At 42.9% G+C, this 14,323-nt stretch overlaps 1 protein-coding gene across 1 annotated transcript; it reads right to left on the bottom strand.

The window, feature by feature from the left end:
• Positions 1 to 5,319: 5,319 nt before the first annotated feature.
• Positions 5,320 to 13,069, bottom strand: LOC143276466 (uncharacterized). The gene is made up of 4 exons (XM_076580973.1): positions 11,626 to 13,069; positions 9,588 to 11,232; positions 6,511 to 6,770; positions 5,320 to 5,832 (listed from the first exon to the last, which is right to left on the bottom strand). The coding sequence occupies exons 1-4, from the start codon at positions 12,105 to 12,107 to the stop codon at positions 5,460 to 5,462; spliced, it is 2,760 nt and encodes a 919-aa protein (XP_076437088.1). The 5' UTR covers positions 12,108 to 13,069; the 3' UTR covers positions 5,320 to 5,459.
• Positions 13,070 to 14,323: the final 1,254 nt, after the last annotated feature.

Genomic DNA, 14,323 nt, shown 5'->3' on the forward strand with positions numbered 1-14,323 from the left:
CCCCCGGGGACACGTGAAATAAAAGTCTTGCCTTGCCTTGCCTTGCCTTGCCTTGCCTTGCCAAAAGCCAGTCAAAAAGAACCGATATGAATGTTAAGAGGTGGATTGAAACCACGTTACACAGACCAGTTCACCTATGTGCTACGTCTCGCTGATTCCACGTAAAATACAATTATTATAGGTACAATGGTGCAAAGGCACAATGTTTGCCTTTGAGTACAATAGCACTCAGCACGGTGACACATGGGTACAGCGGTACTTGGTCACAATGGTACACCGACACAGTTGTACTTAGGTAATTGGCTACAATGGTACACAAACACTGTTGTACATCGGCAAATATATTTTTCACCATTGGGCACAATTACTGATGGATCGATGCGCACCACACAAGCTCTGTGTGTGTGTGTGTGTGTGTGTGTGTGTGTGTGTGTGTGTGTGTGTGTGTGTGTGTGTGTGTGTGTGTGTGTGTGTGTGTGTGCGTGTGTGTGTGTGTGTGTTCGTCTTCAGTTTAACGTCTTTCCACTTGAAGTGATATTAGACCAGAACAAAAAAACAAAAACAAAAACCACCGTGGGGGTAGGGGTTGTGGGAGGGGGGTGGGGGTAAAAGTGTGTGTATATGTGGAGGGTGAATAGGGAGAGACAACGCTAGGGAAAATGGAAACGTTATAAACGCCAACATCAAACAACTATAACAAATGTCCTATTGGATACGCAGCAAACCTTCTGCAACAGCAAATAACATATTGGAATTGTTAATAACACATTCAAAAGAACTTTTGGTGAAGTCTGGTACAAAACATTTTAGATTCTGACATTCGAGTATTATATGGTTGCTAGATATATGTTCTCCACATATGCACCTAACATCTTTGCTGAACTTAGTTATAAAAGCGTTCAGTTTTATCCTGTTTGATAATGTATGGATCTGCCTTAATCTTATTGAATTACTGTATGTATTTGACTGATTGATAGTTCCCGGTTGTTGAACATTAATTACACTACGGTTTAAAGTTTTGCCGTTTTCCTGGTATAATTCTCTGACTTTGTTCCACGATGTTTTTTCTAGTATTCGATAACCCTCTTGTACAGACAGAGGCACATAAAGTTCTATGGTTCCCTGTTCGTTCTTTGCACCTTTTCTCGCAGCCCTGTCAGCCCATTCATTGTAGAGAATACCAAGATGTGAAGGAACCCAGCAAAACATAATATGTGTTCCTTTCAAGCTTAAAAGATGTAAAATGTGGCTGATTTCTAGTATGATTTTGGATTTGTTCTTACAATTTGATGAGTTTAAAGCACATAATACAGATTTGGAATCAACGCAAAACAAGACTTGTAGAAGGCAAATTGGAAGATCAAGAATATGATTTAGAGCCATAAGAACAGCAATAAGTTCAGCAGTGAATACTGAACGATTTTTACCAATATATTATGATCTTTCCGTTTTCAGTTTTGGTATAACGAAAGCTGAACCTGCTTGGCCATTGTCTAATAGTGAGCCGTCCGTGTAGATCTGTAAATGATCACAGTATCTATTTTGAAGGTGTACTCGGACTTCCGTTGCCATGATATTCGGATTTTCATTCTTTTTCATGTCAGTGTGATTAACATCAAAATATGCTTTATTCATCTCCCAGATGGGGTATGGACTTACGGTCTTCTGTGTGTCTACGTCTTCTGAATTAATTTCAGATGTTTCGAACAGGTTTGACACAAACGTGCCAATGGGTGTTAAATAAGATATGTTTTTAGCTCTTTTGGGGAAGTTGTTTTCGGATATAATTTTTACTTCCTCTGATGTATAATTTTCAGTTGTTGAGCTTCTCAATACGTATTTAGCACATGCGAGGTTTCGGTATTCATCTAAAGGTAGTACTCCTATTTCTTTGTATGTTCATTTGAGTCGTGTGTGTGTGTGTGTGCATGGTGTGTGTGTGTGTGTGTGTGTGTTATCTTCAGTTTAACGTCTATTCACTATAAGTGTTTTTAGACGGAAAGGAGTAAAGAAGTGGATAAAGGAAAGGGAATGCATGTGAATATTAGTGTAAAAAAGATATTCATGTTATGTAACAGAGGAAAAGTATATTATAAGAAAAAGGTCTAAAGAGATTGTGGTGTGTATTGAATGAGGTGTCATGGGAAGGAGAATATGTATATGCATATCAACAAGTATTAACCTATAACAATGTAAATATAAATAACAACATTAATTATAACACATCAAAGGAGAATACCAACTGGACTGGAGTTTAAAATTTCCGAAAACATTCTAAGCAATGAATAATCATTCAAAATCTTTTCAGTGGCTAATGAAATATTGGAAGAAAAGTCATCAACTACATCTTTAGGAATTAACGGTCTTATGCTCGGACAATGAATGAGTAGATGACTTACAGTTATTTGCTTACCGCATATACATTTTATATTTTTTGAAAATTTTGTACGAAAGGCATTTAAACGAATTCTATACATTAGACTTGTAATTTGTCTTGAATGTGCTGCTGGTGTCAAATTTAGAAAATGTTTGGGATTAGCTGCATTCTTTGTGTTTACACAACATTGGTAATATTGATTATTTGAATCTATAAGTAATTTCTTAAATCGATTTCTAGATACATTTTCTATACAACTAATGTATTCATGTAGATCTAACTGGATGTCAAGTTGTATTGCGCCTTCGAAATTACGTGCTGCTCTTCTAGCTGCTTGGTCTACCCACTCATTTGAAGATATTCCACAGTGCGAAGGTACCCAACAGAAAGTTAATTTAATGCCCTGTTTTGTCAGTTGGTGAATAATATGTTTTATTTCCATTGTCATCTCTATTCGCTTCTTTGAATTTGGAGATTCTATAGCTTTTAATACTGACTTCGAGTCTACACATAATAGAATTTCACTGACAGTTTTCGGAATGTCTGAAATATAATTTAAGGCCATAAGTATGGCTATAAGTTCAGCTGTGAAAATGGAATATTGTCTACCAATATAGTATAATTTTTCTAATCTAAATGAAGGAATTACAAAAGCCGCTCCTGAATTACCATCTTCTAGAACAGATCCGTCTGTGTATATTTTTAGATAATTAGAATATTGATTTTCTATATGGGAGAGCACTTCAGGTTTTAACAAAAATGGTGACTGGTTCTTGGATAAATCTGTATAATCCATGTCAAAGGTAGCTTTACACTGCTCCCATTCAGGGACTGGTGAAAAAGTAGGTATTTTTGCAATTTGCTTGTCTCTTGATTCCGTAGCACTAATGATATCTGATGCAAATGTATTGATGGATGTCATAGACTGTATCGTCTTAGCTCGTTTAGCAAAATCTTTTTGTGAACTTAAATTAGCTTCTTCTTTTGAAAAGGTTTCATATGCTAAAGATTTGATAACGAATTTCGCGGCTGAAGCTTTCCTTTGTTCATCAAGAGATAAAACACCTGCTTCTCTGTAGGTCCCTAAATTTGATGAAAGAATGGGCACACCTAGAGCAAGTTTATAAGCCTTACAATCGATGCTTTGCAGCTTCTTTAACAAATGCAGTGGAGCACTGAAAAATACCTCTTGAGCGTATGTCAAGCGTGAACGTACGAGAGAGGTTGCGAGAGAACGCTTTGGTATCTTGCCCCCAGTGCTGTTTACAAATTATTTTAAGGAAATTTAGACCTTTTCTTGCTTTGTTTAGTATATAGTCAATATGATAATTCCACGAAAGCTTTGAAGAAATATAAACTCCCAAAAATTTAACATATTGTGTATATCTGATGATAGAACCATTTATTGTAAACACAGGGAGCTTTTCTGGGTCTGATCCTGTATTAAATAGCATCATATTTGTTTTTTCTAAGGACAATGATAAGCCATTTTCCGTCATAAAGTTGCTGATTTTATCAAGTTCCCGCTGGTATATTTTCTTTATGTAATTCAGTGTCCTAGTAGGCGTTTTATTTTTCATTGTCACCTTCATCCATAAACAAATGTCATCAGTAAATTGAACCAAGACTGTATCTTTAGCTAGCTTGTTAGGTAGATCTGCTAATAATATATTGAATAAAACTGGCGAAATTACTGATCCTTGTGGTAACCCCATATGTAATTGTCTGGGGTTTGAGTAGGTATTTCCTATTCTTACTTGTATAAATCTATCTGATAAGAAACTTCTAATATAATCATACATGTTGCCTGTGATACCGATATTTTTCAGTTTATATAAAAGTCGAGCGTGCCACACTTGGTCGTATGCTTTTTTCACAGGTGTGTGTGTGTGTGTGTGTGTGTGTGTGTGTGTGTGTGTGTGTGTGTGTGTGTGTGTGTGTTGTTGTTGTTGTTGTCGTTGTTGTTGTTGTTGTTGTTTGTTGTTGATTTTTCATCGATTTTGTAACTTTTCACTGACACTGATTATATACGCATGTGTGTGTGAATGTGTGTGTGCGCGCGTGCGCTTGTGTGTTTTGTTGTTGTTTTTCATCGATTTTGCGGATTTTAACTGAAAATAATCATATACGTGTGTGTGTGTGTGTGCGTGTGTGTGTGTATTGTGTGTGTGTGTGTGTGTGTGTGTGTGTGTGTGTGTGTGTGTGTGTGTGTGTGTGTACGTATGTCTGTGTCTGTGTGTGCGCGTGTTTTATCCGCCTGACACAGGATGCCCAGACAAACAAACAGTTGATCTGTCATTAAAACCGTCAGCTAACAATAATCTTCCAGCTTCAACTTAATTAGACTCAATAATCTTTAAAACAAAACTTCATGACCACTTTGAAACCAAACCAAAACACAGCTCACCCATCCTTGGACCACAAAACGAAGTGGTTGTCGTTCCCCCATCACCTTTGAGTCCTGACCTATATTGCAGGGTAAACTGTGTCACATTGAAACCAAAATAACGAAACAGTCGTCCTTCTACATGAACATAGCCAGGCTGTCAACTTTGTTCCCGTTTGACCTTGACCCGTGGTCCTTCCCCCTCTCCTCTCCATCGTCTCTGACTTATATCAAAGGGTTGATTCAAGTTTATTCAAGTTTATCGCATTGAATCAAAAAAAAAAAAAAATCATCTCAACTCAACCACATGAACATACCCGTTCCATCAACGTCGCCATTCCCCTTTGACCATTCCCCCCCTCTGGTCGTCCGACCTTGACCTATATTGTAGAGTCAAAATTCTTCACTATGAAACAAAACCAGCGCAACTCAACGATCCATCGACATGAACATAACCATGCCATCAGCATTCTCGTTTCAACCCAACCTTGACCCACTTTCTTGATCCGCATCGAAGGGTCAAACTCCATCACTTTGAACCCAAACCAAACCAACCCAGCTCAACAGTCGTCCTTCCACATGAACATATCCATGCCGTCAACGTCGTCGTCATTCCGCTTTGACCCCGCCTCCCCCTCTCCCTCCTCCGACCTTGACCTATATCGCGGGGTCATGGCCCTGGCCTCGGAAACCGTGTCAAGGTCGTCCTGGTCGGCCAGCACGAAGGCCGTGTCGCTGTGCTGCAGTGTGTAGGTGAATCTCCGCTGGTACAGCAGCTGCAGCTGTCGCCGGTGTCGGAGCACGAAGGCGGCGGCGATGAGAAGGACGATGAGCGCGATGATGCCGACAGACACGGCGATGACCACGGAGCGAGTCGGACCCGAGGCGTCGGCGACTGAAGGCATCCGGTTCTGGGAGCCGCCGTAGCGCGGCGGGAGAGTGCTTGTTTCCGTTGTTGTCGTTGGTGGAGGTGGTAGTGGTGGTGGTGGTGGTGGTGGGTGTTGATTCTTTAGGTGTGGGTGGTGGTTGGGTGGTGGTGGCGAGTGTTGTCGTCGTCGCTGTGGAAGCCCTGTTTAGATAAAATAATGATGATGATTGTTACCATCGTTGTTTGATTCATCAGCGTCGTCGACGTTGTCGTCGTCAGCGTCACTACCATTATCACCATCGTCATAACTGATTTCTGTTCTCATCACCATCACATATCAACGTCGTCGTCTTCTGCGTACACACACACACACACACACACACACACACACACACACACACACACACACACACACACACACACACATGTAAACTAAGCATTATGATACCACGTGGAATCAATGAGTGAATGTCTGTAATTATTATTATTGTAAACTAATCATTATATCTTAACATGGAATCGATGTGTGAATGAATACTTATTGTTCCGTCTATACTATTTTGATGCAAACTAAGCACTGTAATATCATGTGTAATCAATGTGTAAATGAAAACTTATTGTTCTGCCTATACATACATACATACATACATACATACATACATACATATTGGTCAACTTAGCATTGAAATAATCACATGAATCAATGTGGGATTTCTTTGATGTAGAACGATTGGCATCCGGAGCAATATGATGTTAACTTCCCAATGCTCAAATTTGTGTTTGTATCTCAAAACTTTTGTCTGAATAAGAAATGTTGGAAGAAAAGAGAAAACGATTATCCCTATTTAACCTCAAACCAGGTTTCCACAAAACACCGACCTGCCACTTGACGTTCTGACAGTGGTCTTCCCAGCAGCTTTCTGAGTGGTCGCGGTCTGACCCTTGACCGTGTGTGACCTTTCACCCGATTGGTTCAGATGGCTATCAGGAGAGGAGGCGGTCTTCTTACTGCTGGTGGCGGTGGTGGTGGTGGTAGGTGATGGTGTGGTGGTGGTGGTAGGTGATGGTGTGGTTGTGGTGGTGGTGGTTGGTTTGGCTCTGGCTGTTGTGGAGACGGTGTTCGAAGCGGCGGCAGCTGACTGTATATGTATACATCCTCATTATTGAATCAGTTAAGTTACAATGTGAAGAGAACAAAAGATAGATTGACAATGGTGAAGGACAATGACAACAAGTATTACTACAACTACAACGATGACGACGATAATGATGATGAGAATGCAAATGAAATCATAAAAGACAACAAGACCAAGAACAGAAATAGTAACAACTACACTTATTTTTGTGTCTCTCTTTTTGTGAGTGCGTGTGTGCCTCTCTGTCTGTCTTACTGTCTCTGTCTGTCTGTCTGTCTGTCTGTCTGTCTCTCTCTCTCTCTCTCTCTCTCTCTCTCTCTCTCTCTGTCTGTCTGTCTGTCTGCCTATCTATCTATCTATCTATCTATCTATCTATCTATCTCATTCGCGTTGCGGAAACTGCAGTGTGATTTTTATTCTAATTATCTTATACAATCTAAAATAAGACAAAGGGGAAAAATAAAATGCAAGAACAAAAGAAAAAGAAAAAAACCCATAGATACACGGATACATACATACATACATACATACATAAGGAGAGAGAGAGAGAGAGAGAGAGAGAGAGAGAGAGAGAGAGAGAGAGAGAAGGAACGAAAACAAACACATCAATCTGTCAAATGTTCCAAAGTTTCGGAGCTATCACGCTCCTTCCTCAAGGGATAAGCTGTTTACATGTTACCAGGGTCACTCTTACGCAGCTATTATGACGCAAGCACGCCATGACGTACATGTTGTGATGCAATTTCACAATGCCAGGTTTGGCCCAGAGCCTAAAGAATTGCAATTGTCTATTTTCTACTGCTGTCAAAAAATAAGTTCCTTAAAACCTAACTTACTGAATAACTCAATCAACAGTAGAGAAATAAAACTAAAAATAATAACAATAATAAGAAAAATGAAATAAAAAATAAAAAGATAAAAAATTAATAAATTAATTTATAAAAATAACAAGAAAAAAAGAATTTAAAAAAATAAATGAATAAACAAATAGATAAAAAGATTAAATAAAAATAAATAATAAAAAAGGGGGAATGGGGGTGGGGGAGTTACAATTATAAACAATAAAATCGTTGAGAACGATGGGCTGTATTACAAAAAGAGAGGCATGTAAGAAAAGTACTGATGAGGGAGAAGAAAGGGAAAGGACTGAATTTTACATCTATGATTAATTGATGAAAAAAATGTAAAAATAAATAAATAAATAAATAAGATAAAAGAAAAGAAAATAAACAACTGAATGAACTAGAATAGTAGGACATCTATCACCATAATCAGCACCAGCGGCACCTCCACCCACAATCAGTAGTATTTGTAGCGGTCATCGTTGTCGTCATCGTCGTCGTTGTCGTCGTCATCGTCGTCGTCGTAGTAGTGGTTGTTGTTGCTGTAATAGTCATGGAAGTGGTAGTAGTTGTGGTGGTGGTAGTAGTAGTCGTAGTCATTGTCGTCGTCGTTGTAGTAGTAGTAGTAGTAGTAGTTGCTGTTTTCACACAAGTTAGCATTCACACCATTCTGTCTCTGGAACTGATCCATCGTCATTGTCAAACACAGTTTTCAGGTCGAAATAAATTCAGATATCCAGTTGTAGTGTGTTGAGACCAAAAGGGTGGACTGTCCTCAGTTTCGCCATCCAGAACTGTCCCCTCTTGAGCCTTGCTTGTTTATTCTTCAGATGTACTTCTCCAATGGCCATGACCTTTATGTTGTCCTGCGTGTGGCCAGGCTCGTGGAAGTGCATGGTGACCCACGTTCGCTTTGCTGAATAGTTCAAACCTATGTCAGACCTATGCTGATATATTATTTCCCTGAGAGAATTCTGGGTCTGACCTTACGTATTGCTTGTGTGCACAGATATCGCAGAACAAAACATATATTATGTTCCTGCTGTCACAGGTAAGTCTCTGCCTGATGTTAAATGACACTTTTGTTTGTGAGCTTCTGAAGGTGCGGGATTCCATCAGGTGGTGTCTACAAGCAGCACATCGCGCTGTGCCTCTGTTGCACCTGAAGCAGCCAGGGTCAGCCTCAGGTTCAGCAGCAGGTAGTGTCGAAGGCATCAATAACGTTCTTATCGACTGGCAGGCTCTTTCCGCCAGAAAGAGGTGTGGGCATGGCTTTCTGCATGCGCTCACTGGTGTGGAGTTTTGGTTGTAGCTCAAGAAACCATGCCCGTAGTAGTGGGTTCGCTGGATCGTATGTTACGACCATAGGTGTCCTGTTGTGCTTTGGTCTGTTGTGGTGGGTCAGTGTCTGTTGCCTTGGTGTCTTGCTGGCCCTGGCTCTTGCTTCTTTGATGTTGTCTGGCTTGTAACCTCTCTGTAAGAACTGACCCTCCATCTCATCACACCTGGTTTGGAAGGTAGAGTTGTCGGAACATAGGCGGCGGAGACGAAGGAACTGTGCATATGGAATGTTCCTGGTGATGTGGCGTGGGTGGCAGGATGACATGAAGATACGCGTGTGCATCTGTTAGTTTGGTGAAGAGGTCTGTTTGCAGGTCGCCATTCTCAAGGCGGATCAGAATATCCAGAAAGGAGATGCTGTCCAAGGAGCTGTTGACAGTGAACTTGATGGTGTTGTGGTAGCTGTTCAAGTGATCTGTGAACTTTTATATATATATATATATATATATATATATATATATATATATATATATATATATATATATATATATATATATATATATATATATATATATATATGGATGAATACAAAGGTAGACAGACAGAAGAAAATAAACAATAAAAGAAGGAACGAAAGAAAGAAAGAAATGAATGGATGATTGAATGAATGACAACACATGAACTTCAGAAGTCTCACCTGTGGTGTGGCAGTGTAAGACAGTGACGTTCTGGCGGATATCCTTGAAGACATCGTAGACATTGTGGCAGAGGTTTCACCAGCTGTTCTGGGTTTGATTGTTGTTGATGCTAATGTTGATGTTGATGCTGATGCTGAAGTTGAAGTTGATGTCCGTGTCAAACCTCTTGTGGATTTGGAAGTCCTGAAAGATGGCAGTGATGACGTTTTCGGAGAGGTGTCCGTAGATGATGAGATCATCTTTCCGTTTGTTGGTGACGATCGTTGAGAGGTTGCCTCCGAAGTTCTCGTTTGTGGTGGTGTTGTCCTTGACATTGGCAAAGCGGTGGTGGTCGTCAGGAGAACAGTTGTACTTGGTTGTCTCCTTGTTGGCGTGTGCATGTGTGGAGTGGAGGGATTGCTGACATCCTCCCTTCCCTCAGTGCCAGTCACTGTCGGTGGTTGACTCGTCATGTCTGCAGCCGTGAAGGAGTGCTGTGACGCTTCACCAGAGTCACCAAACACCGGTGTGGACGTGCCGGACTTCGGAGTCACCGGACTCCTCACAGATGTCGACGAGACGAACAGCAGATGCTCCTCAGTGACTGACGCAGAGACAGTGGACCTGGACCTGGAAGAATCCTCAGACGTGGAACCATCGTTGTGATCTGCTGTCACTTCACCAGAACCAACCAGATCGTCCTCGTTTGGAGAGATAGACACGGTGTTGTGGGAGGGGGAGGGGGTAGGGGTGGTGGTGGTGTGGAAGAACTCGTGGAAGGGGAGATCAGCGATGACTGACCCCGCCAGGTGCATGGGCAAGGCACACACCGCTTCCTCGCTGTCCAGGAATATCTCGGGCTGTCTGTGCATCCAGTCATGCAGCCACAGCAGTCGGTCGTCACACACCCAGGCGTTCCGCGCCAGCTGCAGGGACTTCAGGTTGGGGAAGAACCGAGGGAGGTCCGTCTCCAAGCTCTGCAGGTGGTTGTCCCTGATGTCCAGGTCCTGCAGATGGTAGAACGATTTCAACGTCTCTGGGGAGGTCAGGATGTGTCTGGCGAGAGAGGGGCTGTAGCGGAGTTTGAGAGTCTTCAGGAAGGGGATGTCCCGGAAGAAGTTTCCCCTGACGAAGGGCTCTGTGTCCTCTACGAAGGACAGGTCCAGCAGCTCCAGTGCGTGCAGCCCGGCAGCGAACCTCGTGTCGATGTGAGTGATGGGGTTCCTGCTCATCTCCAGGGTCGTCAGGTTCCGCAGTCCAACAAACGACTTGTCTTTGAGTTGTGTGATAGCGTTGCCGCTCAAGTAAAGCTTCTTCAGTCTGGTTAAACGCGAAAAGGCGAAGGGCTCGATGGAGCTGAGTCTGTTTCCTTTCAGAGAGAGCAGATTCAGTTCGGAGTCCTCAGGGAAGTCAGCGTTGATGATGTCGGTGATGTGGTTCTCCTCAATGCTGATGGTGTGGACGGTGGAGGGGATGGGGGAGGGGAAGGCGGTCAGCTGGTTTCCGTTGAGCCAGATCTGCTCCAGGTGGAGGGTGAAGGAGAAGGCGCCATGCTCCACCTCCTGCAGGCCGTTCTGGTCCAGGATGACGATGCCTAGGTACCTCGTGTCCCGGAACGTGACCCTGGACACTCTGCTGATGTTGTTCTTGCTCAGCTGCAGGTACCTGGGGAGGGAGGTGGCACAGTGGTTAAGACGCTTTACTGCCAATACAGTGTCCATGATTGTCTGGGTTCCAATCCCGGCCTCACTCTCTCTTCCATGTTGGACTGGAAAATCAAACTGAGCGTGTAGTCGTTCGGATGAAACGATAAACCGACACCCTGTGGGCAGCACTGAAATGAACCCATGGCAGTATTAGTGTTGTCCTCTGGCAAAAATTCTGCAGAAGAAATTCCCTCTGGTGCACAAATATATATACATGCACTCAAGACCTGACTAAGCGCGTTGCGTTATACTGCTGGTCAGGCATCTGCCTTTCAGATGTGGTGTAACGTATATGGATTTGTCCGAGCGCAGTGACGAGTCCTTGAGAAAGTGAAAGTGAAGGTGTATCTACCTGACGGGCCAGGGCAGACCGGCGGGCACGGAGGTGAGGTGACACTGGGACAGGTCCAGGTAGGACAGCTGGGTGTTCTCTGACAGCACGCCGTCCATGGTGGGCAGGGGGTTCTGGCTCAGGCTGACGTAGGACAGCTGCTGGAGAGAGCGGAAGGCTGTCGGGGTGATGTTGGTCAGTCTGTTCTCATCCACCATCAGGTAGACCAGCCTGCCCAGAGGCCCCAGTCCCTCCTCTGTCAGCTGCTCCACCCGGTTCCTCGTCAGCACAAGCTTGGTCAGACTGGCCAGGTTCCGGAAGGACCCCTCCACACTCTGCACCTGGTTGTCCGTTAAATCCAGAATGTTCATCTTGGGCACGTGATGAAAGACGCCCGGGCTGATGGCGGTGATGAGGTTGGACCCCAGGTTGACGTGCGTCAGGTTGGGAAGGTGGCTGAAGGCTGACTCCGACAGGTGAGAAATCCTGTTGAAGCGGAGCATCACTTCCTGTAGAGAGGTCAAGTTCTGGAGCTGACTGTCCACCCGTTCAATCAGGTTCGTCTGGAGGTCCAGGTACACCACATTCAGGGGCAGGTCATCTGGAATTTCCGTCAGTTCTTTTCCGTAGCAGTCCACCCGTGAGTCGGAACAGATGCAGGGGATGTGGACAGGTGTGTGAGCGTGCAGCCAAACACAGCATGGTGACTACTGTTAGCAGTCCGTTCTGCTTTCGGCCCATCTTGCTGGTCCCTGGTGCACCTCAGTGGACTATTTCTTTATTTCCTGCTGGTTTTCACCGTGTCCACGCGCGAAATTTTGAAAATATGTTAAGACTGTAAAACCTTGAAACACAGGTAATGTAGACAGTGTGTGCAAATAAGGTGCTTATACTTCCGATTAGCATGTGAGAGAAACTGTTCTTATCAAACAAAATAGTCACAGATACATTATGCACACATTTACATGCATACGTCCAAATAGGATATATAAAAAAATAAATAAAAATAAATAAAAACTGTTTGTTATATCAAACAGAAATAATCACAAACTCAAAAATTGCGAATATTGTACTTTTCTTTAGATATGGCCCATATAAATGCCAAATAGTTTTTAGTTTCACACAAGTCGACAAAATCTTTCTTTCAGGATTAACAACAACAAAAACAAACAGTAAGAATTAAGCCCGGTCTACGACGCAAAGCAACATTTACTCTTTCCAGACTCTTGGCCGTCTTCTTTCTTTCTGTCAAGGAACCTAACATCAAGCCCATAATCACCAGCACCAAAGAAAACCCACAGCACTTTCAGGCTCACATAAATCACAAATCGACGCCTGGTAAACAAACTGCACACAGTTCACATCCGTCTGATTGCACTCAACTCAGGACGGCCAAAGCGAACGAACCTGGCACCAATTCTCTCAATGCGTCACGTTGCTGCACAACAGGAACTGGCGGCTTTCCCTGCTCTCGGCGGCACCAGCACTGTCGCCACACACTTGAGTCACCAAAATAACTCAGACTAAACGACGATGTCTACACCTCAGCTAGCGCGCTGTAGGCAGAACGGTTCGAGTCCTTGACTGCTGGAGACGGAACTATGGAAATTAGCTCGTGCTATATATTCTCACTGCGTATTTGCAGTGTTGACGACATATGAACAGTTGGTGGCTGTGGAGGTTTAGTGGACAGGGCGCTGACTTGGAAAGCAAGGATTCAGAGTTCTATTACCACAAGGACATTATTTTTTTTAGTCTTTGTTGTTGTTGTTGTTGTTTGTTTGTTTGTTTGTTTGTTTGTTTTTGTTGTTGTTGTTGGTTTGTTGTTGTTTTTTGTTGTTGTTTTTTTGTGTGTTTTTTTGTTTTGTTGGGTTTTTTTGTTGTTGTTGTTTGTTTGTTTGATTTGTTGTTGTTGTTGTTTTTGTGCTTATCTGAATTTCTGTCTTTGTCTCACTCTGTCTCTCTTTCTCTCTGTCACACTCTGACGCTGTCTACACAGAGATAAAGAGCTGTCACTTGCTGTGCGTACTAACCTCCTCTTCGGAGGAACAAAATGACTGACATGTGTATTCCTGTATGATTCACTCTATAACAGCATATCATGTGCATCACCCTACCAGTCCATTCAGACTCATGGTGCAGTGTCCTGTTCTCAATACTGTACCATGCAGTGTTCCTTTACATTCATTGTTAATGGCTCCCAAAGGCCATGACTGACAATTGTTTCCATTTAAAGATTTGTTTTTAATGTTTACACTATGATTTCATCTTCAGTTATCTGCTGACATCGGTTTATGAGAGAAATATTGTTACCAGAACACAGGGCCCTGCCGAGCTCTGGGAGTTACTCCTCTTGGTGAGTGTGTTTCCGTGCGGTCGGCAGTCAGGAACGGGTAACTAGCCCGAAGAACACCACACAGTGCTAAAGAACACCACACAGTGCTAAAGAACACCACACAGTGCTAAAGAACACCACACAGTGCTAAAGAACTGTCGCTTGTTGTGCATACTTCCCTCCCCTGTGTCCAGCACTGATGAGATATTTTTAAACTCACACCACCAACACCCCCCACCCCCCACCCCAAGCGTAAAGCAGCTTTTAATGTTAAAAAAAGTTAAGCCAGACAGTCTTTCACGCTTCTTTCACTTATTCGTGGAAAATGAAGTCATTTGGGCTTTCCCTCTCTCTCTCTCTCTCTCTCTCTCTCTCTGCTGTGTC

Source organism: Babylonia areolata, chromosome 32 (assembly GCF_041734735.1).
Source record: "Babylonia areolata isolate BAREFJ2019XMU chromosome 32, ASM4173473v1, whole genome shotgun sequence".
Classification (NCBI taxonomy): domain Eukaryota; kingdom Metazoa; phylum Mollusca; class Gastropoda; order Neogastropoda; family Buccinidae; genus Babylonia; species Babylonia areolata.

Excerpts from the sequence above, each read along its gene's own strand:
- LOC143276466 (XM_076580973.1), bottom strand. The coding sequence starts at position 12,107 with ATGCTCCGCTTCAACAGGATTTCTCACCTGTCGGAGTCAGCCTTCAGC. Across the intron at positions 11,233-11,625 it reads GGTCTGCCCTGGCCCGTCAG|GTACCTGCAGCTGAGCAAGA; the intron begins GTAGATACACCT and ends CTCCCTCCCCAG. Across the intron at positions 6,771-9,587 it reads CTTACACTGCCACACCACAG|TCAGCTGCCGCCGCTTCGAA; the intron begins GTGAGACTTCTG and ends ATACATATACAG.